At 38.3% G+C, this 23,877-nt stretch overlaps 2 protein-coding genes across 3 annotated transcripts in view; one reads left to right on the plus strand and one right to left on the minus strand.

The window, feature by feature from the left end:
• Nucleotides 1–23,877, plus strand: part of CENPP (centromere protein P) — a 282,767-nt gene that overhangs the window by 127,939 nt on the left and 130,951 nt on the right. The gene's annotated exons all lie outside the window — the stretch shown is intronic.
• ASPN (asporin) overlaps nucleotides 1,636–23,877 on the minus strand; it is a 28,131-nt gene continuing 5,889 nt past the window's right edge. The window contains exons 2-8 of the mRNA XM_012472195.2: nucleotides 21,527–21,812; nucleotides 18,885–18,997; nucleotides 14,254–14,467; nucleotides 12,804–12,914; nucleotides 6,849–6,942; nucleotides 6,289–6,427; nucleotides 1,636–3,445 (exon numbers count right to left, since the gene is read on the minus strand). Of these exons, the coding sequence (XP_012327618.1) occupies nucleotides 3,248–3,445; nucleotides 6,289–6,427; nucleotides 6,849–6,942; nucleotides 12,804–12,914; nucleotides 14,254–14,467; nucleotides 18,885–18,997; nucleotides 21,527–21,782 (1,125 nt within the window). The 5' untranslated portion in view covers nucleotides 21,783–21,812 and the 3' untranslated portion in view covers nucleotides 1,636–3,247. The remainder of the gene's footprint in view (nucleotides 3,446–6,288; nucleotides 6,428–6,848; nucleotides 6,943–12,803; nucleotides 12,915–14,253; nucleotides 14,468–18,884; nucleotides 18,998–21,526; nucleotides 21,813–23,877) is intronic.

Below are 23,877 nucleotides of genomic sequence, written 5' to 3' on the forward strand. Positions count from 1 at the left end.
AATCATTTCCAGTATTTAAAATTTTTGGTTTTGTTTTTTCTTTTTATAAAAAGATGTACCTACTTTAAACTCCACTATTTAGATCATAGATAAATCTGTTTAGATTATTCTAACCTTAGTATTTACCTTATGAGTTTAATGATGAATTTCAAGATGTTGGGTTTTTTCAATGTCAATAAACATTTTTGACTTTCGCATATGTTCTTATCAGTGCCATGATATCACAATTTTATTTTTGTTAAATTGTAGAAAAATTAATTTTGTTTATTGAAACAGTTGGAACTTTAGAATATTTTAATTTTGAATAATTATTATTGTTTTCTTTTATCTTTAAGGACTTCATGATCTTTGATTTTTCTTTGTAAATGTTTATGGTTTACAAAGCATTGCATATATATTTTTATCATTCAATCTTTATAGCACCCTTGTCAGTGTTGTCACCCCTCCCCTTTATAGGTGAGGAAGCAGGCTTAAAGAGGTGGTGACTTGCCCAAGACTATAAATGGAACTGAGTTTTCAAGTCAAAGTTCTAGCACTACTGATGGTTAACCCTTATTATTAAAATCATTCTGTCATCCTCCCTCTACTCATACTATGATCTTCCCTCTTTTTTTGCTCAAAAAAGTAGCCATTTTGCTTTAGGTTTCCAGATGTATCATTTTAGAAATTGACTAACTTTCCTGTAAAGCCCTTGTTTGCAACCTGCTGAGATCTTCTACCTTCCACCACTCCCCAAAGGGACATTTGTCAATTTCTGGAGAAACTGTTGACTGTCGAAACTGTAGGAGTGGAGGGGAGGCTGGGCATAGTGGCTCACGCCTGTAATTCTAATACTTTGGGAGGCTAAGGCTTGGAGGATTACTTGAAGCCAGGAGTTCAGTGTTAGCCTGGGCAAAAAAGTGAGACCCTGTCTCTACAAAAAATTAGCTGATCACAGTGGTACATGTCCGTAGTCCCAGCTACTTGGAAGCCTGAAGCAGGAGAATTGCTTCAGCCCAGGAGTTTGTGGCCGCAGTAAGCTATGATCACGCTGCTGCACTGCAGCCTGGGCAACAGAGCAAGACCTTGTCTATCAACAAAATAAAAAACAAACAAAAACCTGTAGGGGGCAGGGGATGCAGGTGTTACTGACAACTAGTGTGTAGAGACCAGGTCGCTACTAAAAGATGTACAGGGCCGGGCGCGGTGGCTCACGCCTGTAATCCCAGCACTTTGGGAGGCCGAGGCGGATGGATCACGAGGTCAAGAGATCGAGACCATCCTGGTCAACATGGTGAAACACCGTCTCTACTAAAGATACAAAAAAATTAGCTGGGCATGCCTGTAATCCCAGCTACTCAGGAGGCTGAGGCAGGAGAATTGCCTGAACCCAGGAGGCGGAGGTAGCGGTGAGCCAAGATCGCGCCATTGCACTCCAGCCTGGGTAACAAGAGCGAAACTCTGTCTTAAAAAAAAAAAAAAAAAAAAAAAAAAGATGTACAGGACAGCCCCTACCACAAAGAATGACCTGGCCCACAATGTGAAGGGAGCGAAAGTTGAGCAATTCCACTGTGAAGAGTAAGACTTTATTTACCCATTCTTAACCTTGAAATTGAAACTCTCCATTTATTCTTGTATATCTGTAATGTCGTTCTTTCCCCCTCGTCCCCCAAATTATTTAAAATATTGTTTTTGAGGTAGTTTAATGTAAAGGTGAATATCTTTCATAGCCTAGGAATTACGTGGTATATTTCGGTATTGTTAAGAATTTACATTAATACTGCTTTAAAAATGTTATAGATAGATTAGAGTTTTCTGAAGAATAGTTTATGTTGCTGGCTGGGAGAAGAAAAATAAGATCAAAGCACAAATATTTTATTTCAAACCAACATTTTTAATGAAATTTTCCCTGTTTTCTAATTTTACTTATGTTGAATGCCAATAAAAAATACACAAAGAACTCTGAGCTTTTATGTAGAGCTTTCAGTTTCTGTCTGTTTAATTTGATGCTCTGCTTATTCGGCTATGCTAGATGTGTTTCTCAGAGTTATCCAGTCCATATGTGTTTGAAGAGACAATTTGGTGTAGAATTGATAGTGTCAGGCTCTTCCAAGCAAGGTCTTCCAAAGGAGTATCTCAAAAATATTCCTTAGAGTTGAGGTGGTAATGTTATATAGCCTAACAGTTGACATGCTATTAAAAGCTTATAATAACTGATCATTAAAATGCAAGTTACAGATTTTACATAAACACTACACATTTTTACAGAGGTTTTATAATCAGGTAATAATTAAAAAAAAAAAAAAAGCATATGCTATAGCCCAAACCAGCTCTTAAGAGTAGCATCTGTCAAGTTGGTAATGAACATTTACTGAAGGCTTTAAGAAGTTAGTTTTAAACATTAAAGACAGATTCTAAGACATGATAAGGTAATTTCAATAATATTATATCATACTTCAAGATGATTACAAATATTACAGTACTACCCAAGTTATTAAAGAAATAATAAGAATAGTATAATGTACTCTTCACATTACTGTCTTTATTTTATTTTTTTTAATTTTGATTTTTATTTTTGAAAGGGAGGCTTGCTCTTTCACCCAGGCTGGAGTGCAGTGGTACAATCTTGGCTCACTGCAACCTCTGCCTCCTGGGTTCAAGTGATTCTCCTGCCTGAGCCTCCCAAGTAGCTGAGATTATCTGCCGTCACACCCAGCTAATTTTTTTTGTATTTTTAGTAGAGACGGGGTTTCACCATGTTGACCAGGATGGTCTTGATCTCTTGACCTCATGATCTGCCTGCCTCGGTCTCCCAAAGTGCTGGGATTACAGATGTGAGCCACCATGCCCGGCTTCTGTCTTTATTAATTCTGTTTTTCTAACAGCAAATGAAAGAGCACAAATTTTGCCAAGTCAGGCATTCCATTTACAGTACAGTTCTTTTTAAAATATGCCTGATAACAAAGTGTTAAATACTGAATGTCTTTTTGGTTATGAAGAAAAGAATGGTCAAGCATGAGATTTATGTAAGATCATTTGTACGAAAAAAGAAACTGCAATAGATGCTTGTTTCTCTTAATCCTTATGTATCAATAGTTTGGCAAAATTCTGTTGAAATTTCTTGTCATAAAATAAGTCAGTGGATTTACCACATGAGAATAGATATTTGCTTATATATATAATACTACCCTTATTAATAGACTTCAAGTATTCCAAATGTAAGGATTTTTGAATCTTATATTAAATGGACATTACCAGTTACTAATTATCACATTCCAAAGTTCCCAAGTTGAACACTCATTCTGCTCAAAACACAACGAAATGTTGCAGGTTGCATTTCCCAGTATTTCACCGGGTTGTTGAATAAACTTATTGCACTGTATAAAGATTTCTTCATCTTTGGCACTGTTGGACAGAAGTCATTTACTCCCACTCTTGAAATTGAATTAGAATGAAGGAAGATTATCTGTTGTAGTAGGAAAAAAAAGGTTAAAAATACCCAGTAAATGTAAACGGAAGATACTCTGTAGTTGCCATTTGTTTGTGGGTTTATTCATCTGTTTATTTTACATTGGCCTGAATGTATTTTCAGGTAAAGTAGATGTACTCACTTATGCATGTTAAATATCTATTATAACAACTCAAGCTTATGTGTTGTACACGAAAGTGTTGGGGAAGGTCTCCTGCCAAAGCCCAGAGCATAATGCCTGGTCAGTTCGGTCAGTCGGTCGGTCGAGTCGGTCGGTCGGTCGGTCGGTCGGTCGGTCTGTCTGTCTGTCTGTCTGTCTGTCTGCCTGTCTGTCTCTCTCTCTCTCTCTCTCTCTCTCTCTCTCTCTCTCTCTCTTCCTTCCTCTCAATAGATAGATAGATAGATATAATGTTTACTTTTATATATATACACATATATACATATTTATGTGTATATATACATGTACTTCAGTGCCATATTTACAATAATGCATATAAAACATTAGAAATGATCAGAAGAATGAAATGTAATGCTCCAAGAGTTAGGCTCACAATATGATTGTGAAGAATTATTAGCTGGCATTTTCTGTGACCAAGGGAAAGAAGAGTAGAACTACATTTTTGTACATTGTTTTATAGAAAGATCTATCAACGTCTTATATGCATATTTGTAATGCATCAATAGTTGAAATCACTTAATTTTATGTACACCAATGGACAAGTCACAATTTTATAGGCTGTGTGCATGTCTTTTTAAATTAAATTCTTACTAAAAAAGTATGGTAAATAGAGGGACTTTCCTTAATTCCCTTTGACAGCCCTTCTAATTCCTTCTTTGGCCTTTTTTGGTAACAGTGAGATTTCTGGGAAATAAAAGCAGTCTACTTCACTGACAGCATTTTGGCATGCTAAAGAGCAGAAGCCTTTTGCTGGCCAAAGTGGGATATTCTCTCTGGCTGTTGTTACTTCTAGATTCTGCCTTTATATCTTAGTAAGACTGATATGAGCCCAATCATGAAAATTCTAGGCATTGCTAAAACATTTAAGTTTGTGTTGAGTCCCCCACAGTTCAAGGTGTCATTTGCCACAGCACTGATTTCACTGGGAATGAAAACCTGCTGGACATCAGTGTATTTACTTTGTGGACATTCATTGAACTGTATGCTTATGACTGTGTTCTTCTGTTAGTGTTATAATTCTCTTCATTTAATTAATGCTAGCAAGAGTAGAGGTAGATTTTAGAGAGACCAGAAGCTGGAAGCAGAGTTGTGGAGCAAATTAAGCAGAAATGACATCAGGGATGGGACAGCTTGAGAGAGGACAGACTCAAATTGTACTCACTGGCTAAACAGACATTCAAATGCAGCATTTGGAAAAGTCAAAGCAAAAGTTGTCACCTTGAGATTAGCACCTGCCTATATTGCATTCATTTTGATGGCTTGTATCTCAAAGGAGTACAGTGAACGAACCTTGTTTAAAGATCAGAAAGAAATATAGAAGAGGCAAAGTGGCTTGATGCCCAGTTTTGTTCTGAAGCTCCTTGGAAGATGAAAATTTTGTTCTTGGAATCTTGGCGAATCGAAAATCTTTATTCAATTCACCAGGGAATCTATGACCCCTCCCAGACAGTTAAGAGCTGTCAAATTAGGCCAGGCACGGTGGCTCAGGCCTGTAATCCCAGCACTTTGGGAGGCTGAGGTGGGCTGATCACCTGAGGTTGGGAGTTCAAGACCAGCCTGACCAACATGGAGAAAACTTGTCTCTACTAACAATACAAAAAAAAAATTAGCCAGGTGTGGTGGTGCATGCCTGCAATCCCAAATACTCGGGAGTCTGAGGCAGGAGAATCGCTTGAACCTGGGAGGCAGAGGTTGCTGTGAGCTGAGATGGTGCCATTGCACTCCAGCCTGGGTAACAAGAGCGAAACTCTGTCTCAAAAAAAAAAAAAAAAAAAAGAGTTGTCAAATTAGAAGGAAAAGATTTCTGGCCAGGCGTGTTGGCTCATACCTGTAATCCTAGCACTTTGGGAGACCTAGGCGGGTGGGTCACCTGAGGTCAGGAGTTCAAGACCAGCCTGGCCAACATGGCGAAACCCCAGCTCCACTAAAAATACAAAAATTAGCTGGATGTGATGGCAGGTGCCTGTAATCCCAGCTACTCCTGAGGCTGAGGCAGGAGAATCACTTGAACCCAGGAGGCGGAGGTTACAGTGAGCCGAGATTGCACCATTGCGCTCCAGCCTGAGGAACAAGAGTGAAACTCTGTCTCAGAAAAAAAAAAAAAAGGAAAAGATTTCTGATAATTAATAACAACAAATGACAAAATGGGAACTCATGATGCTCCAGATGGTGACTTTTAATTGGTTATATACTGTATTCTTGTTGGAATGCTTTAAAAAAATATACATGTCTATCCTAGCACCACACTGATAGCAAAAATACCAGGAGCCTAATCCTCTTGCTTTGCCTTGAGAAATGTTTCCACAACAAAAGGATATATGACCCTGTTCGATGTCCTCCTGACTAGTCCTGCCTCTGCATTGCCACCCCTGCATAGAAATCTGAAATTAACTGTGCCAGTGGCTTTGCCACAATGTCCTCAGCAGTTTCAACAGGAGAAACCAAAAGATGGAAATGGATCCTGAGCTTTCAGGTGACATCAATGTAGAAACCATTCTTCTAAAGCTCTCCTACTTCTTACAGCTCCTCATGCAACCTGGAAAGTCGCTATGTTTGAATCACCCTTGCTGCTTACTTTATCTTTGCTTGAGATACGCTAAAGAGTGTTATAAAAACTAAAGAAAAGTGCTAATATCTCCTGAACACAAGTAGAATGTTTTACCTGGAGGTATTTCAACTCTGGTAATCCTGAAGGGATTTTTTTTAGTTTATTGTTTTCCAAATGTATTTCTCTCACACGTGGTATGTTAGCAAGACTTCCATTTTCAATATCTGTGATTTTGTTGTTTCCTAGGCCCAGCCTATAAATGACATAAAATGCATCAAGTCTTATACAGATGATTAGGTGTGATAAAGTTAGCTGAACACACCACAAACTAGTTAGAATATAAATGCCTGTCCTATTTTTATATATGTTCACACAAAGATATTTAATAACCTATTAATAACCTATTTCAGTATGTAAAACCATCTCCCAGTTTTGTCAGAAAATTCTTTAACCTAAATTTAACAAAAGAGAAATTTGAAAAGTCATTTTCTTCTTTTCACTTGGTTTACCCCTCCCATCAGTAGAGGCCATAATAATGGTGGTTCTTTCTAGTTTTCTTTTCGTACTCTCCAGTTGCAATAGCAACTGACTTAACAGACAGTGATATCTACTAGGGTCCCTATGCACATTCTCCAGGAGGTATCATTCTATGTTAAAATTTTGGGAACTTTTACCTTTGCAGTTCTTTGTATCGTTTAAAATCCTCAAGTTCCACTGTTGAAATTTTATTATAATCTAAATGAAGCTCCAGTAAAGTTGATGGTAAGCCTAACAAGAAGAGAAAGATATATGTTGTTAAGTATAACCAAGCCCCTCATTTGTTTACTTTTCAAGTTTCAGATTATGGATTTAGGCAACTTTTTAGGTACCTAAATCCATAGGTACCTTTTTTTTTTTTTTTTTTTTTTTTTTTTTTGAGACGGAGTTTCACTCTTGTTGCCCAGGCTGGAGTGCAGTGGCATGATCTCAGCTCACTGCAACCTTCATCTCCTTAGTTAAAGGGATTCTCCTGCATCAGCCTCCCGAGTAGCTGGGATTACAGGTATGCACCACCATACTCGGCTAGTTTTTTGTATTTTTAGTAGAGACAGGGTTTCACCATGTTGGCCAGACTGGTCTCAAACTCCTGACCTCAGGTGATCCACCTACTTTGGTCTCCCAAAGTGCTGGGATTACAGGCATGAGCCACCGTGTCCGGCCTGGTACCTACTTTTTATTAACTTCTTATTATACTAAAATTGTAACTATTCATAAAAATAGAAACTAGTATTATGAACCATCATGCTCAGCTTCAACAGTTATCTCCATTTTTCCTATCTTGTTTCATCTACTCTGTTATTTATTGACTTGTTTATCGGTTTTTATTTTGCCATTTTTTTTTTTGCTGGAGTATTTAAAGTCTAATCTTTTACAAATCATCATTTCATGTGTAAATTCTTCAACTAGAAGTCTCTAACTGATAAGGTCATCTTTCTTTCTTTTCTTTTTTTTTTTTTATATAACCACTCTGTTAATATCACATCTAACAAAAAATAATTAATTCTTTACTATCATCTAACATAATAAAGTTACCCCAGTTGTCTCAAATGTCATTATACAGTTGATTTGTTCAAGTCAAGATTAAATGAAGTTTACAGAATACATTCGATGCTTATCTCTTTGAAATCTCTTTTTTTTTTTACAGAATACATTCGATGCTTATCTCTTTGAAATCTCTTTTTTTTTTTTTTTTTTTAACAGAATACATTCGATGCTTATCTCTTTGAAATCTCTTTTTTTTTTTTTTTTTTTTTTTGAGACCAAGTCTTGCTCTGTCACCCAGGCTGGAGTGCAGTGGCGTGATCGAGGCTCACCACAACCTCCCCCTCCCGGGTTCAAGCGCTTCTCCTGCCTCAGTCTCCCGAGTATCTGGGATTACAGGCATCTGCCACTGCGCCCAGCTAATTTTTGTCTTTTTAATAGAGAGTTTAAATAGAGAGTTTAATAGAGAGTTTCACCATGTTGGTCAGGCTAGTCTTGAACTCCTGACCTCATGATCTGCTTGCCTCGGCCTCCCAAATTTCTGGGATTACAAGCGTGAGGCCCTAGGCCCAGCCTGAAATCTCTCTTAATGTATAACATACTCCCTCCTTTTTTATTCCTCTTCTGTTGATTTTTTTCCATAATAATTTGTTTGAGACACTCATTTTGTGGATTTGGCTGACAGCTTCCATATGATATCATTTATCAGGATCCTTTAACTTCTTCCTATGACCTGGTAGTCTGATCCAAAGATGCATACAGATAGAAGTAGATCAGCCTCCTAGGGGTCTTAGCATTCATGCACGATTGCTGCCTAGATCCATTCTCTCATTAGGAATTGGAAAATGGTGACTTCCTGGTATCATTCTTTATGGATGTATTAACTGGAATTCTTCTTTAAATGATTTTCTTTCATTAATTACTTAGTTACTATGTAAGATTGTTTTCATAGAAAAGGCAGCAAAACTTGATTCTTTCAAGTAATGAATTCACACAATGCCCAAAGGTGACCAGTTAAAGTTTTGTGTGTGTGTGTGTTTTTTAAACACCATTATAGGCCGGGCATGGTGGCTCACGCCTGCAATTCAAGCACTTTGGAGGCGAAGGCGGGCAGATCACCTGAGGTCAGGAGTTCAAAACCAGCCTGACCAACATGGTGAAGCCCATCTTATTTTATTTAAAAAAAAAAAAAAAAGAAAAAAGTAAACAGCATTATAAACACACAGATTTTTTACTCTATTTGATATGTTCAGGTCATTGCAGTACTTTTTCTTTTCTTTCTTTCTTTTTTTTCTATGGCATAGTCTGTCTATCACCCAGGCTGGAGTGTAGAACTGCAGTCTTGGCTCACTGCAGCCTCTGCCTCCTGAGTTCAAGCGATTCTCTTGCCTCAGCCTCCCAAGTAGCTGGGACTACAGGCGTGCACCACCATGCCCAGCTAATTTTTGCATTTTTGGTAGAGATGGGGTTTCACCATGTTGGTCAGACTGGTCTTGTACTCCTGACCTCAAGCAATCTGCCTGCCTTGGCCTCCCAAAATGCTGGGATTACAGGTGTGAGCCACCGTGCCTGGCTCTGTCCTTTCAATTAGCAGTAGTTTGTGTAAACTAAGAAGTGTATCTTCAGTACCCCTGCACATGGCAGGTGCCCAGTGAATAATCATTCCTTCTCTTCTCATGGGGACATATCCTGATCTCCACCCTCCCCAGATAAACTGAAGTTGGAATGAAAGGGACTGACCAGAACATTCCATCAAACCTCATTTTGTTAGCCCTATATACAAAGTATTATTTGTCAACAAAACTATCTGGTTAGCTAGCTGGGAAATGGTTTCATTTTTTCAACTCTTGCTGAAATATTTCCTTTCTATATTAGTGATAAAGACTGATGAAAATAATTGAAATATCCTTATGAATAGCAATAATAATCTTCATGACTGAATTTATTTTGATAACAGAATCTACTTTGAGTTTTAAAATAAACTAGTGAGCAGAAAAATAATTCTTCTAAACTGAGAAAGTTCTAATTTCTTGAATTGTGATTAATTGAGCTTAATTGTATTTATGGAATGATTATATGGACCCTCCAGTACGTAAGGTAAAGGTTCTGTCCTCAAAGACATTAATTCTAATTGAGCAGATCCATCATACATACAAAAATCACTAGAAAAAATAGCTGATGCAATGTGCCACCTATTCTGGAGTAGATTGTACAAGTCAGAAGGGAGAAATCTCTGGGAGAGCACTTATAGAAGTTGAGTAAACTGTTGTGTCCCTTAGGAAATGAGGAAGGTGGGTAACCAGAGAGAATAGTGAAGTGCAGCCTCTAGAATAAACAAGCAGAGGTGTGAATTTGGCAGAAACTCAGTAACTCTGACAAATGTTAGCACGCTTTTGTACTGGAATTTTTTCCTGACAGAATTAAGCCACAGTTTTTTTTTTACCACACTGAGAATAAACACTAAGAAGTAATGAACTTTTAATTTTCCTTCTCTTTCCTGTCATTTAGTAATTTATACCTGTCATTCTGTGAAGTACCTTCCCACCCTGTCTTCAAACAGGTCCCCCCTCTTCCCCACACAGTATCATTATGCAGTAGAACTTTCTGAATGAATAGGAAAAAAGACATTTTCTTCCTCTCTGCATGATAACTTGTTGGGTCTGGTGAGGACCTTCAGGATATCTGTATCCTTTCATCTTGCTGGGTGCAGGGTGTGGGAGGGTGCAGGGGCAGGAAATAGTGACTGGATTATGCCACACAGGCAGTCAGCTTTCACAGGTTAGTGAATTCTGAATGTCAAAGGGATCTTGAAGAAATAGTTATTTAAGTTGAGAGATTTGATTCCAATTTAAATTTCTAAAGATTTCTTTTGGCTTTGAAAGAATCTTGAAAACTTTCTGAGAAGCTAAACCTTCACTTTTAAGATATATTTGAAATTTAAAGAGAATTTTGCAGTGTAGGAAAGACTTCTGGTATGAATATAAAGAATGGCCATGCCAGGAGGGAGCAGCTGCTCCCTCCTTTAGCCCTGTCGGTCTCACCTCCTCTCCTCCCTCTACCTTCTTCTTCTCCTTGTCTTCACTCTCCTTTATTGAATGTCAGTTTCCAGCATATGAAAGGGATTTTATGTGTTTAATTTATTGGGTAGTATTTGCATTTTTTTGTTGTTTTTCTAAAATGGGAAGGTAAATGCAGCATTTTTGGTTTCTTGTAGAAAAACATTCACCTCCTTTAAAGCTAGATTAAGGTAGTTTTTTTTAAATTTGTGTAGTTCTGAATTAAACTGTTGCCTTCCTGGATGGAAAAATTATCTTTCCCCTTTTACTTTAGATGATCTTTAGGTGACCTAAGTGAAAGGTCACCTCTTGATTAATAAAAACAGCTTTACTGTGTCTTTTAAATTATCTGTATATGTTTGTTTTGTTAATCTTCTGGATCAGGTGCGTAGATTAGAGGGGATTATGATAAAGTTGCTGCTTTAACTGGTGGATACTGAAAGACAGCTGTTGAAAAACGAAAATATGTTTTTAATCGTAGGGGTTATTTTTGACCCAGTTAGTCATCAAAGCAAAGAGAGCAGTTGCCCTTGTTGGGAATAAGGAAAGCAAGACTTTGAGCATGAGTTCCAAGAAGGGCAATCTTATGCAGCTAATCATCAGACAGGGAGCTTGGAAGTAATGGGTTACAACACTGGTCATCTGGCAGACTTAAAAAGCATTGTACTTGAGGTGCTAGCCTCAGGTCACATGAAGCCATGATAAAGAGCACAATACTCATCCTGGTAATTATTATTATTATTATTATTTTTTATTGCATTTTAGGTTTTGGGGTACATGTGAAAATCATGCAAGGTTGTTGCATAGGTGCATACGTGGCAGTGTGATTTGCTGCCTTCCTCCCCTTCACCTATATCTGGCATTTCTCCCCATGCTATCCCTCCCCAACTCCCCACCCCACCTCTGTCCCCCCCACTCCCCCCCAACAGACTCCAGTGTATAGTGCTCCCTTCCCTGTGTCCATGTGTTCTCATTGTTCAACACCCACCTATGAGTGAGAACATGTGGTGTTTGATTTTGTGTTCTTGTGTCAGTTTGCTGAGAATGATGGTTTCCAGGTTCATCCATGTCCCTACAAAGGACACGAACTCATCGTTTTTGATGGCTGCATAATATTCCATGGTATATATGTGCCACATTTTTCCTGTCCAGTCTATCATTGATGGGCATTTGGGTTGGTTCCAGGTCTTTGCTATTGTAAACTGTGCTGCAATGAACATTTTGTGTGCATGTGTCCTTATAGTAGAACGATTTATAATCCTTTGGATATATACCCAGTAATTGTATTGCTGGGTCAAATGGAATTTCTATTTCTAGGTCCTTGAGGAATCGCCACACTGTTTTCCACAATGGTTGAACTAATTTACACTCCCACCAACAGTGTAAAAGTGTTCCTATTTCTCCACATCCTCTCCAGCATCTGTTGTCTCCAGATTTTTTAATGATTGCCATTCTAACTGGCATGATCATCCTGGTAATTATTATATCACAAGCAATCACTTCCTATGTGCTGGATGTTGTCCCCAAACCTTTCTATGTATTTGTCCATTAATCTTCACATTACAACTGGGAAGAAGCTGGGTACAAAATACCTTTTCTTGAATAGCATATCCATTCCTGCCAGAGCCAGGGACTGCCCAGTCTGGCCACATAGGCTCCACCTCAAACTGTGGCTAAATGCCTGGAGACAGAGTCTCTTGCCCAATCTATCTTTCTTCGCTTTCTTCTGTACAGAATTCGCCACCTCTAACAGGAACTTCACAGAATGACACGTATAAATGAGTAAATGTCAGGAAAGAGAAGGAAAATTAAAAGTTCATTACTTCTTAGTGTTTATTTTTAGTGGAGTAAAAATAAGTGGATGACTTAATTCTGTCAGGAAAAAAAGCACTACATATGGCATTTTCTGTGTGTGTAGACTATATTGATCAGATTTACAGTTACAGGATTTCTAGTTGCAGTGTATACTGCACAGTTTACAATATTACATTTAATCGTTATTGAAAGGTGACAATTTTAAAATACCATATCTTAAATAAAGTAAATACAAACCTTTAGGAACTGAGGTCAGTTTTGCTTCTGCAATTCTGATATGGAACACCGTCACCCCTTCAAATGCCCCTGGCTCTATCCCATTATTATCAAGAGGGTTTGCACTCATTTCTGTCAGGGGAGAATGACATGACTTAGCACACATAGGTTGTATATAAAGGAAACTCACAGTGCAGAAAGACACATCCCAAGAATGAATATCCCAGTAAGCACGAGCTTCATCCTTTAGGCTCATTTTCACTCAGTATATCTGCTTCTGTCTATCTACTGTCCTTTCTGTCAGCCTCAGAAAAATACGGCTTTGTGTTATGTAAACTGCAGTATATGAGAAGTTCACTATTATTTGTTTTGAATTGCCAAATCAGTGACATTTTCACTCTCTTCCAACCATGAGCACAATTAAGATTTTGTTATAGTAGTATTGCATCAGAAAAAAAGATCATCCTTCATATACTCCAAAATGTTTATATTTTTCTGTGTACATTTTTGTGTCTTAAATTTTTTTTAAATTATAAGTCAATTAGAAATTGTTATTTTGTTAGCAGAAATATAACTTTGAAGAAATGCCAGTAAGTGTGGTCAGACACTTGGTTGAATTAAATAAATAAATGCATGAGAATCTTGGTTATGAATTTTGAATGGAGATTATAGGGAGATGGCATGGTTATATGATGGATGTTAGAAATAAAATCAGGTAGAGTTTTAAATAGAAGATGAAAAACTCCTCACATCAATAATCTTAAAGCAGATAACCAAACGTTAGGTGCACATTCCAAATAATATCCAAACTAATTTTGTAAATTATATTTGAGTAACTTATATAACACATTAAAATACTATCTTTAAATTAAAAAAGAATAATGTAGATTTTATTAATCAGGATCTGGTCAGAAACAGAAACCAGGCTAAGTGTTTCAAAGGAGATTCTTTTTTTTTTTTTTGAGATGAAGTCTTGCTTTGTTGCCCAGACTGGAGTGGAGTGGCGTGATCTTGGCTTACTGCAGCCTCCGCCTCCTGAGTTCAAGCAATTCTCCTGCCTTACCGCCCCAAGTATCTGGGATTACAGGCACCCGTCACCAGGTCCAGCTAATTTTTGTATTTTTGGTAGAGACGGGGTTTTACCATGTTGGGCAGGCTGGTCTCAAACTCCTGACCTCTGGTGATCCATTCACCTTGGCCTCCCAAAGTGCTGGGATTATAGGCGTGAGCCACTATGCCCAGCCTCAAAGGAGGTTCTTGAGGGAGAGAGAGACAGTATTACAAAGGTCATATTTTCTTTAAGTGCTAAAAATTTTGTTGGGCATTTTAATTGGTTTATAAATGGCTTATCTAGGCAAAGATTATTATATTCAAAAATTAATTTTGGAAATTATTCTTAATAATGATAAAGTGTTCTACATCTGCTTGCTTATTATAATTTCAAGATGTCCCATTCATTTGAAAAACTTACCTAAAACGTGTAAAGCATTCATTCCTTTGAATGTGTCCTTTTGTATTTTCTTAACTTTATTTTCATGAATTCTGAGTTCTGCTAATGATTTGGGAAGATTAAGTGGTATTTCACTTAGTTGATTGTGGGATAAATATAGCCTTCGCAACTTCTTTGTGGTTAGAAAGGCTTTGGGGTGAATCTTTGTTAACTTGTTGTTGTTCAGGATCAGACCCTTGATCAAGCACAGAAAGTTACACAATATTAGGAAGTGGATTTGATTTACCAGTATTCTACAGTGATTAGCCAATCATGGAAATCAGTACAATTTACATTGTTCATGTACTAGATCACCCATGTAAAAAATTTCCCAGCCCAATCTAAACTTTAAAAAAAATTTTGCTGCTGAGTTAGAAAAGTGCAGAGCTGTAATAGTTGAGGTTGTTCCTTTGGTTTAGATAGAGGTGTGTCTTTTTTATCTTTGAATAGATAATACATTCATATGGTTAAGGCTTCAACCTCTACTCAGCCTCCTATTTCCCTTCAGGGAAGTGACCAAGGATATTATCTTTATCTTATCTTAAAATCTACGCTACAAAACTATGTTTAGTGCTCACCAAATATATCCAAATATATTTTTGCATGATTTTTTTTCTATTTTGAAAACCTTACTTCTTTCATATTTACTAATGTTTAGCATTTCTCTCAGAACAGAGGCCTGTAAGGAAAAAACTCCTACCATGTGCCCTCACCATTCTGGCATATTTTAGATGTTGGGGAGATAGTAATGGATCCTGAGGAATGGCTCAATCTCTTACCAGTTTTTTGGATATTTCTCAGGGCAATAAGAAAGCATCCACCAGTAGGGGTGTAATTACTCCAGAGAGCAAAAGAGCTTGTACTAGTATGAGTGTGCTTTCTGCCGCCAAGTCCTTTGCGACATGTCCAAGGGTGCATGGCTACTTGGGTGTACAGCCATCTCAGTCTGCGCAGATCATGAGATATGGGATGTGGAGATTTCAGAACCAAAACTGTGAATGTCCTAGACAAACTGGTACATGTTGGTAACTCTGATAACTATTTCCATTTTAAAATGAACATAGCTCAGTTCTTTACTCATTGCCAGATAGTTCAGAGATAATTTTCTGTGTTTACTAAGAATGATGACAGGCCACTGAGCGTCTTCAGGACCTTTTAGTCCCTCTTTACCAATCCAGGTCATCTGATTTTCTCAAGGAGCAGCTCTAGATTCATTCATTATATGATTTTGTTCTCAAACTCATTTCACAAAAATCTCCCTTTGTTTCCACACTGGTTTCATATGCCTCACTGGCATTGCTCACATTGTTGTTGTTTTTCCATGGCAGAAATACACATTTTGGTTGCTCAGTAAACTCCTTTTATCTGCACATTTCCTCATCTTACTCTTGGCCCTTGTACTTTCCTTTACTCACCCTCCAGAAATTCCAAATATATCACTATTGCTAAAAGTTTCACCAAGAAAGGGTAAGTCTAGTCGAAGAGGTGAAACTACATTTTGTTACCAACTGGTAAAAACCCTCGTTTCTGAGTGTGTGATGCCAACCAAAAGTGTCTTTTCTCTTCCTTTGGTTACACTGAAAAATGAGGTGAGGGTAATTTAAAAACTTGGTAGATCATCAAGATGGTTTGTGAATTCTCTCTTAACTCCATGAGGTAAATTTTGCAGGAATTATTACTCTCCTGTTAGTGATAAGGAAAGGCGTAAAGTGAAGAAAGGTGACTGTCCTACAGTCACCAACAAGTGAGGGTTAGCGTGGCCCTACCCCAAAGTGAACCTGTGCATCAGTGAGATCAAGGCTTTTGTTAGTTTGTTTTTCCTGGTTAAAACATGCAGTTGTTGGAACTGCTTAAAAAGGAAGGAAAAGTAATACAAAACTATGTAAGAGGTTTTATGCAGCACTATTAATAGCTGCCCTGCATGGTGAGCTGGCTGAGTGATCCAGTTAAACTGCACTCTCAATGCTGGCTTGGTCATCACAGAGCCCCCAATTCATAATTAACAAACAATGTAGGGACAGAAGATGAGAAGAGCATAGCCATTTAGTAATAGGACAGTGATTCATGACTAGTGTATCTGATAATGGCTGAAGTGAGCTAGGAGATCTATGATTTTGCGCTCACTGTATTATCCTTTGTGTAAGAACCCGAGTACCAAACAAGCAGCTGAAATGTAACTTTGTAGACTATCTAAAAAATAATTCGATTATCTTAAAAGACAGGTACCATATAAGTTGATATTATAATTACATAAATGTTTTGTAATTATATGATATACCCACAATTCGGTATAAAGCATGTACTTTAAAAAGTGATTTTTAATAATACACCGGGTCGGTCTGCTAATAGTAGCTTAGCAGTATTACTACTTAACAGTTGGGGGCTTCCTCACCATTGCTCTACACCTGACATGTATTTCTCAAAAAAAATCAGGTCTAAGAAATCTCCTGATACCTTTTAGATTCTCATTTCCCAGTGAATAATGGGAGTACATATGGACTAAGTCCCTGGAATGCTCCTAAAATGTGATAAAATAATGATATGACAAATTTAAAACATTTATGGCCCCAGTATTAAATATGTCATTTTGTTATTATTTTTGTGGTTATGTAAGCTGTAAAGGGATTGAAGAAGTGGTAAACACGTGAATAGGCTATATTTCCAACTTCTGATGGTAGAATAATGGCCTTGCCATTCTCTAAAAGATTCTGTGGCCTAAAGTTAGTGGGGTGGACTGGGTGGATCCTCAGTGGAATCCATTGTGTTATTTCTGACCGTCTTAATGTTTTAGTGAGACCTAACTTATAAATATATGCTCTTCTAGTTGTTCTTTTAGATGTGTATATATAAGGCTTCAAGCCTTACCAGATCTGAACTGTCTGCACACTTTGAAAGTGAAAAGGGCAGACAAGGTGCTGGCTACCTGGCAGTGCAATGTGAGAGCTGGATTTTGCAGGGAGGCTTGATGTGACGATTGAGCATCCCTCAGTCTGCCTCACCCTGGGATTGAGGACAGCATGCATGTCCTCAATCCCAGGATAACTGGGAGGAAGAGATGGGCCAGCAGAATCCACTGCACTGACTCTATGCTGACAGGGAGGCATGGGGACCTCACATCTCTCAGATACAGGAATAGAGCCAGGCCTGCATGATAGCAAGGGGCTAGTACGGTTATGGTATTTTCTACCCTGTTATCTTAGTTTTATATCTTACCTACAGATGACAGACTTTAAATTTGCTTTCTCCAGCACAGCCTGAGAGTGTGGGGAGATGGCCTGGACTAGCCAGGTCTGGCTTACCACCTCAGATGATACAGAACCAGAGCTCTTCCTCTAACACCACGCCAGAGTCAGCAAGGCAAGGGACTGTGCTGAGGGGAGGTGGTGGTACTTCCACAGCTGTGGCAGGTGGATATGAGATTCTCCTCCAAACCCAATTTCAGACTAAATCAGAAATTTTACTTGCAAACATTCAGAGACTTCAAAATGATTTCTTGGTTTGCTTTTGTTTTTGAGACAGGGTCTCACCGTGTCACCAAGGCTGGAGTGCAGTGGCATAGTCACAGCTCACTGCAATCTCCACCTCCCAGCTGAGACTACATGCACCGCCACCATACCAGCTAATTTTTGTATTTTTTTGTAGAGGTGGAGTCTTGTTATGTTGCCCAGACTGATCTCAAACTCCTAGGCTCAAGTGATCTGCCCACCTCAGCCTCCCAAAGTGCTGGGATTATAGGTGTGAGCCACCACACCCAGTCTAAAATGTTAAACATGGAAGTAGTAATCTTTTAAATTCTAAACTTTTTTTTTTTTTTTTTTTTACCTGAGATGGAGTTTCACTTAGTCACCCAGGCTGGAGTGCCGTGGCATGATCTCAGCTCACTGCAACCTCCGCCTCCTGGGTTCAAGTGATTCTCCCGCCTCCGCCTCCTGAGTAGCTGGAATTACAGGGACACACCACTATGCCTGCTAAGATTTTGTATTTTTAGTAGAGATGGGCTTTCACCATGTTGGCCAGGCTGGTCTCTAACTCCTGGCCTTGGGTGATCCGCCCACTTTGGCCTACGTGCCGGGATTACAGGCATGAGCCATTGCGCCCAACCTAAATCCTAGAATATTAAAATGATACTAATATAGTAAAGAAAAAAGTTATTTTCCTCTTTAAAGATCCAAAAAGAAGCCATACATGTATATATTAATCAAATATATTCTGTGTGCTGCTGTTAGAGATTTGTGGTGTTTTAAGATAACACGTTTGGATAGATTTCTTACACTGTTTCTAATGATTGCTGTAAATAATTGTTTTCTTGTTCATTTTAATATATAGTGATTGTTATTATCTGAATAGATTGTAAGCTTATTTGAGTACCATTAAACTCAGCCCACTGCCTTTTACCTGTCTATTATTTAATAAACGTCCATTGAATTAAACTATTAATTGAATTAAATCTATAATTTTTAATTGACTAGAACCCTGCTGAATGCAGGGACTTTTGTCATTCTTTACATACATAAAAGTAAGACTTGTTTATACTAACATAGTATAATTAATCATTATCGCAAAGATATAGAGTTTTCACTTAAATCTTTGAAAGTATGACGATACATTCTTACATAAAGTGAAGTGAGTCCTTTAAAATCATTTTCTTTGATTTCCTTAATTTTATTGTTTTGAAGATCAAGCATTCGAGTATCAAATGGAATGTTGGTTGGAACTGAGGTCAAACCTGAAAAAGAAACAAACATATTATATAGTAGAGAATCATGCTGAAGATGAAATTACTAATATGGTAGAAATATACATTTTTTTAAAGTCCGTGATTATCATCAACTTACAGATGACTTAACAGTCATAACAGATGACAAAAATATTGTTTTGAGGGAAGACCTCAGGACCTTTTTTAGTAACTTATTAATTTTTATAAGGTTTCTAGATTGATCTAGCTGTCACCACTCATCCCCTCTAAGGTGGAATAAAAGGAGATAAATTGGAGCTGCCCTGGTGACTGTGAGGAGGTGACCAACCGCTGACGTGCAGCTTCTATTAATGTTCTTTTGACTGAGGAATATGAGCTTTCTTTGCTAATTTTGAGGCTGTTATAGTGTTAAATTGGAGCATATGGGTCTTGATCATTTTAGTAAGCCTTAGAAAATTGTGTTTAGAAAATAGAAAAATTACATTTTTTTCGTGTATATTACCAAAAACTACCACCCATTTCCTTTAAGTAATCAACTCATCTAATTAGTTGTAAATTCTTGATTTCCAAATACTGGTTCATACATAATTCTTTTTTTTTTTTTTTTTTTTCTTGAGACAGTCTTGTTCTGTTGCCCAGACTGGAATACAGCGGCGCCATTTCTACTCGCTGCAACTTCTGCCTTCTAGGTTCTAGTGACTCTCCTGCCTTAGCGTCCCAAGTAGCTAGGATGTGTACCATCATGCCTAGCTAATTTTTGTATTTTTAGTAGAGACAGTGTTTTGCCATATTGGCCAGGCTAGTCTCGAACACCTGGACTCAAGTGATCCGCCTGCTTCAGCCTAGATGTCAGTACACTTGATAGAACCATCTTCACTCCTGAATAGTAGTCATATATTTAATAGCCACAAATTGAAGAATTGAAAAACTAATATTTGAATATCAACATTCTATCCTACAGCCCTATATACTTTTCCTTTCTATACTTTAAAATTAGGCCAGGCACGCTGGCTTACACCTGTAATCCCAGCACTTTGGGAGGCCAAGGTGGGTGGATCACCTGAGGTCAGGAGTTTGAGACCAGTCTGGCAGGAGTTTGAGACCAGCCTGGCCAACATGGTGAAACCCCATCTCTACTAAAAATACAAAAATTAGCTGGGTGTGATGGCGCGTGCCTGTAGTACCAGCTGTTTGGGAGGCTGAGGCAGGAGAATTGCTTAAACCCAGGAGGCGGAGGTTGCAGTGAGCCAAGATAGTGCCACTGCACTCCACCCTGGGTGACAGAGTGAGACTTTTTCTATAAAAAAATTAAATTGAGACTCTCTTAAGAAATTTAACTATATGTAGGAAGAAGAAAGGGGGTAACTTGATGAATTAGCAAGGTAGAGGGCCAGTTTTGTTTGTTAGAATAGATTCATTTTTTTTTTTTTTTTTTTGGAGACAGAGTCTTGCTCTGTCACCTAGGCTGGAGTGCAGTGGCATGATCTCGGCTCACAGAAACCTCTGCCTCCCGAGTTCAAGCAGTTCTCCTGCCTCAGCCTCCTGGAAGCTGGGACTACGGGCACATACCGTCATGCCTAACTAATTTTTTGTATTTTTAGTAGAGACAGGGTTTCACCGTGTTCCCCAGGCTGGTCTCAAACTCCTGACCTCATGATTTGCCTGCCTTGGCCTCCCAAAGTGCTAGGATTACAGGTGTGAGTCATGGCACCTGGCCCCTAATTTTGCCATTTTTTATGAACACAGGAGATTATTTTGGTTTTAGAAAATGAAGTGGAAGTCTTGCAGGAAGCTGGAGGTTCTGCAGAAGGGATCCTCCTGGTAGCATAGATTTTGACAAACCTACTCTTGCCCTGCCCCTGATGAAACTGAAGCTCTGAAAAAACTCCTGAGGGAGGAAGAGTGATAAGTGCCCAGGCCCTTTTTACGGTCATGTTGTGGGGAGGTAGGGTGGGTGCAGCAGCATGCTGATGGCATGTCTGACTGTCACAGATATCCTTAGGTGGATTTTGTTTCTAGAGTTTTTTCCAAAGCTGAATGTTTGGGAGACTGTGTGATACCTGCACTATAAAAACACAGAAACTGGCCTAGCGCAGTGGCTCACACCTGTAATCCCAGCACTTTGGGAGGCCGAGGAGGGCGGATCACGAGGTCAGGAGTTGAAGACCAGCCTGACCAATATGGTGAATCCCCGTCTCTACTGAAAATACAAAAATTAGCTGGGCATGGTGGCAGGTGCATGTAATCCCAGCTGCTAGGGGTGCTGAGGCAGGTGAATTGCTTGAACCTGGGAGGCGGAGGTTGCAGTAAGCTGAGATTGTTCCACTGCACTCCAGCCTGGGCAACAGAGCAAGACTCTGTCTCTAAATAAATAAATAAATAAAATAAGTTTGGATGTACTTTGGGGTTTGGTGTACTTTCCACCTAAAAACTTAAATGAAAAAAATCTTGTAAAAGCAATGAGATTATTTTTGAAATTTCAGTAAAGACTTTTTCTGTCTTTTAAATTGTCAGAATAGCATTATTGTTCTTCAGAACAAAATTGGCTTATGTTCTTACCTAGATCTGAACAATGTACAACTCGTGAATAGCACTGACATCCAAATGGACACATTGGAAACAGATCAAATGGAAAAAAGGGGATTCTTGGCTCTCTTGTTGGAAAAAGAGAGTTGTCCTCGTCATCATCATCATCGTCATCATCTGTGTCTTCCATATCCTTCAGCATCATATTCTTTAATGCCATGTGTGAAGGGCTAAAGAAGGGTTTGGCAGAGCACAAAGCCAGGAATAATAGGAGCACATATTCCTTCATGTTATCTTAGTGTAGAAGATGAGTCTAGGACTAAACAGACATTGGATATTAAGTAAAAGTTTAAATGGATACAATTCCTGCATGTCTCCATTTCTCAGTTCTAGCAAGAGTACAATGAAATGGTATTTTTATCCATTGCTAGCTAATGTGAGAGTAAATTTGTAAAGATTTTTGGAAAACAATTCAGCAGTGTGCATTGGAAAGTATAAAAATATCTCTGTTTTTCAGATAGTGATTCTACTTTTTGGAATCTAGTCTCAGAAAATATTTCTAAAGTGCACAAATATGTTCATCACAGAATTATAATAGCAAAAATATTTCAGACAATCATAATGGTTAAAGGGGAATTATAAAATAAAATAGGGTATATTTATTCCATGAAATATTTTGGAACCCACAAAATGCTTGCAAAGACATTTTAAAATATGGGATATTATCTTTTGTGAAATAAAAAAAAAGGAAATATAAAAAAAAGGAAATATAAAAAATCCAACACAGTATACTTAAAAACACTCAGAAACAAACAATAACAAACCTAGAAGGAATATATTTGATTCATGATAAACTCTGGGCACTAGAACCATAGATGACTTGTGTTTTCCTTTTTCCTTTAATTTTCATAATGAACAATGAGTATTACCTTTATAATGAAAAGCTAATAAACATTTTTAAAAAACAGAACAGATTATCTTACCTAACTCTGCATTCCCAAAATCCTTCCATTGTCTTAATGTCTTCATTGTCCCTGAAGGAGGAATGTCTTCATTGTCTCCTTAGACAACATCTGGAATTTTTCCTTAACTGATTTCTCTCCACCTTTCCCAACCTCACTCTTATAGTTGGTCACTTTTTCCACAGTTGAGATCTTTTCCCTTCTAATCTGTTCCATTGTCTAATACTTGATCCAAACTGTCTGATGTTCAGACTGTTCGTTCTTACTCATCTTTCCACTGAGTTCTGTTTGTTTGTTTGTTTTCAGTTGCTTTTTTATTTTTGAGATGGAGTCTCGCTCTGTTGCCCAGGCTGGAGTGCAGTGGCACCATCTCGGCTTACTGCAGCCTCCGCTTCTCAGGTTGAAGCGATTCTTCTGCCTCAGCCTCCTGAGTAGCTGGTACTACAGGCGCCTGCCACCACGCCCAGCTAATTTTTTTGTATTTTTAGTAGAGGCAGGGTTTCACCATGTTAGCCAGGATGGTCTTGATCTCCTGACCTCGTGATCTGCCCGCCTAAGCCTCCCAAAGTCCTGGATTACAGGTGTGAGCCACTGAGCCTGGCGTTTTTCAGTTGCATTTTTAAAATGCACACAAAACGGAAATATACAAATGAGAACCTTCAGTGCATAGATTTATTGCCATATTTACATATCATAATTTTTAAATTGTCACCTGTGAAATGTGTATGTTCTTTGAAAATTTCAAAAATTAAAAACATTGTGAAATAATTCAAAATAGATACATCCCAGAGATGCTCATTGGTCAAACCGAGTCCTGGCAGGAGGGCATCCACTCACCACCACAGCAGAGGGCTCCGCAGACCCTAATAGTTCACCAGGCTACAGTCAACTAACTAGTCCACCAGACCTGTCATTGCCTGAGTGCCAGAGGGCAGCTGAGCTGTAGAAGACTTTTAGAGTCAGTCAGGATTGGCCCAGCCTCAGGAAGACCTACCCCTCCAAATCCCAACTGGTTACAATTTCCCAGAACCAAAAAATCAGTTTTAACATCTCCACACAGGCTTGCTTTTTCCTGGATTTAAGAATCAAGAATGAATTCATTAACTTAATTAATATCTTCATTTATATATGATATATCTTTTTAAATCACCAGGTGAGGGCTAGAATATCCTACTGTCATTAGTTATTAACCTGATAATTTCTCATATGCTTTAAAAACCTAAATGAGTGGCATGAAATTTGCCCACTGGGTAGCTGGATGGCACCGGTCAGGTATGTGTAATATTCCTGTGATAATCCACACTAAGCTATGCTAGGAAGGAGATTACAGGACAGATCTGAAGATGGCAAGAGCTTTTTGTATTTTAATAATCCTATTCTGAATCCCATTTCAAAACTAGCACTAGGCTCCCATCTGTACAC

This window comes from Aotus nancymaae, unplaced genomic scaffold (genome assembly GCF_030222135.1).
Source record: "Aotus nancymaae isolate 86718 unplaced genomic scaffold, 86718_ANA_hifiasm-v0.15.2.pri h1tg000041l, whole genome shotgun sequence".
NCBI lineage: Eukaryota > Metazoa > Chordata > Mammalia > Primates > Aotidae > Aotus > Aotus nancymaae.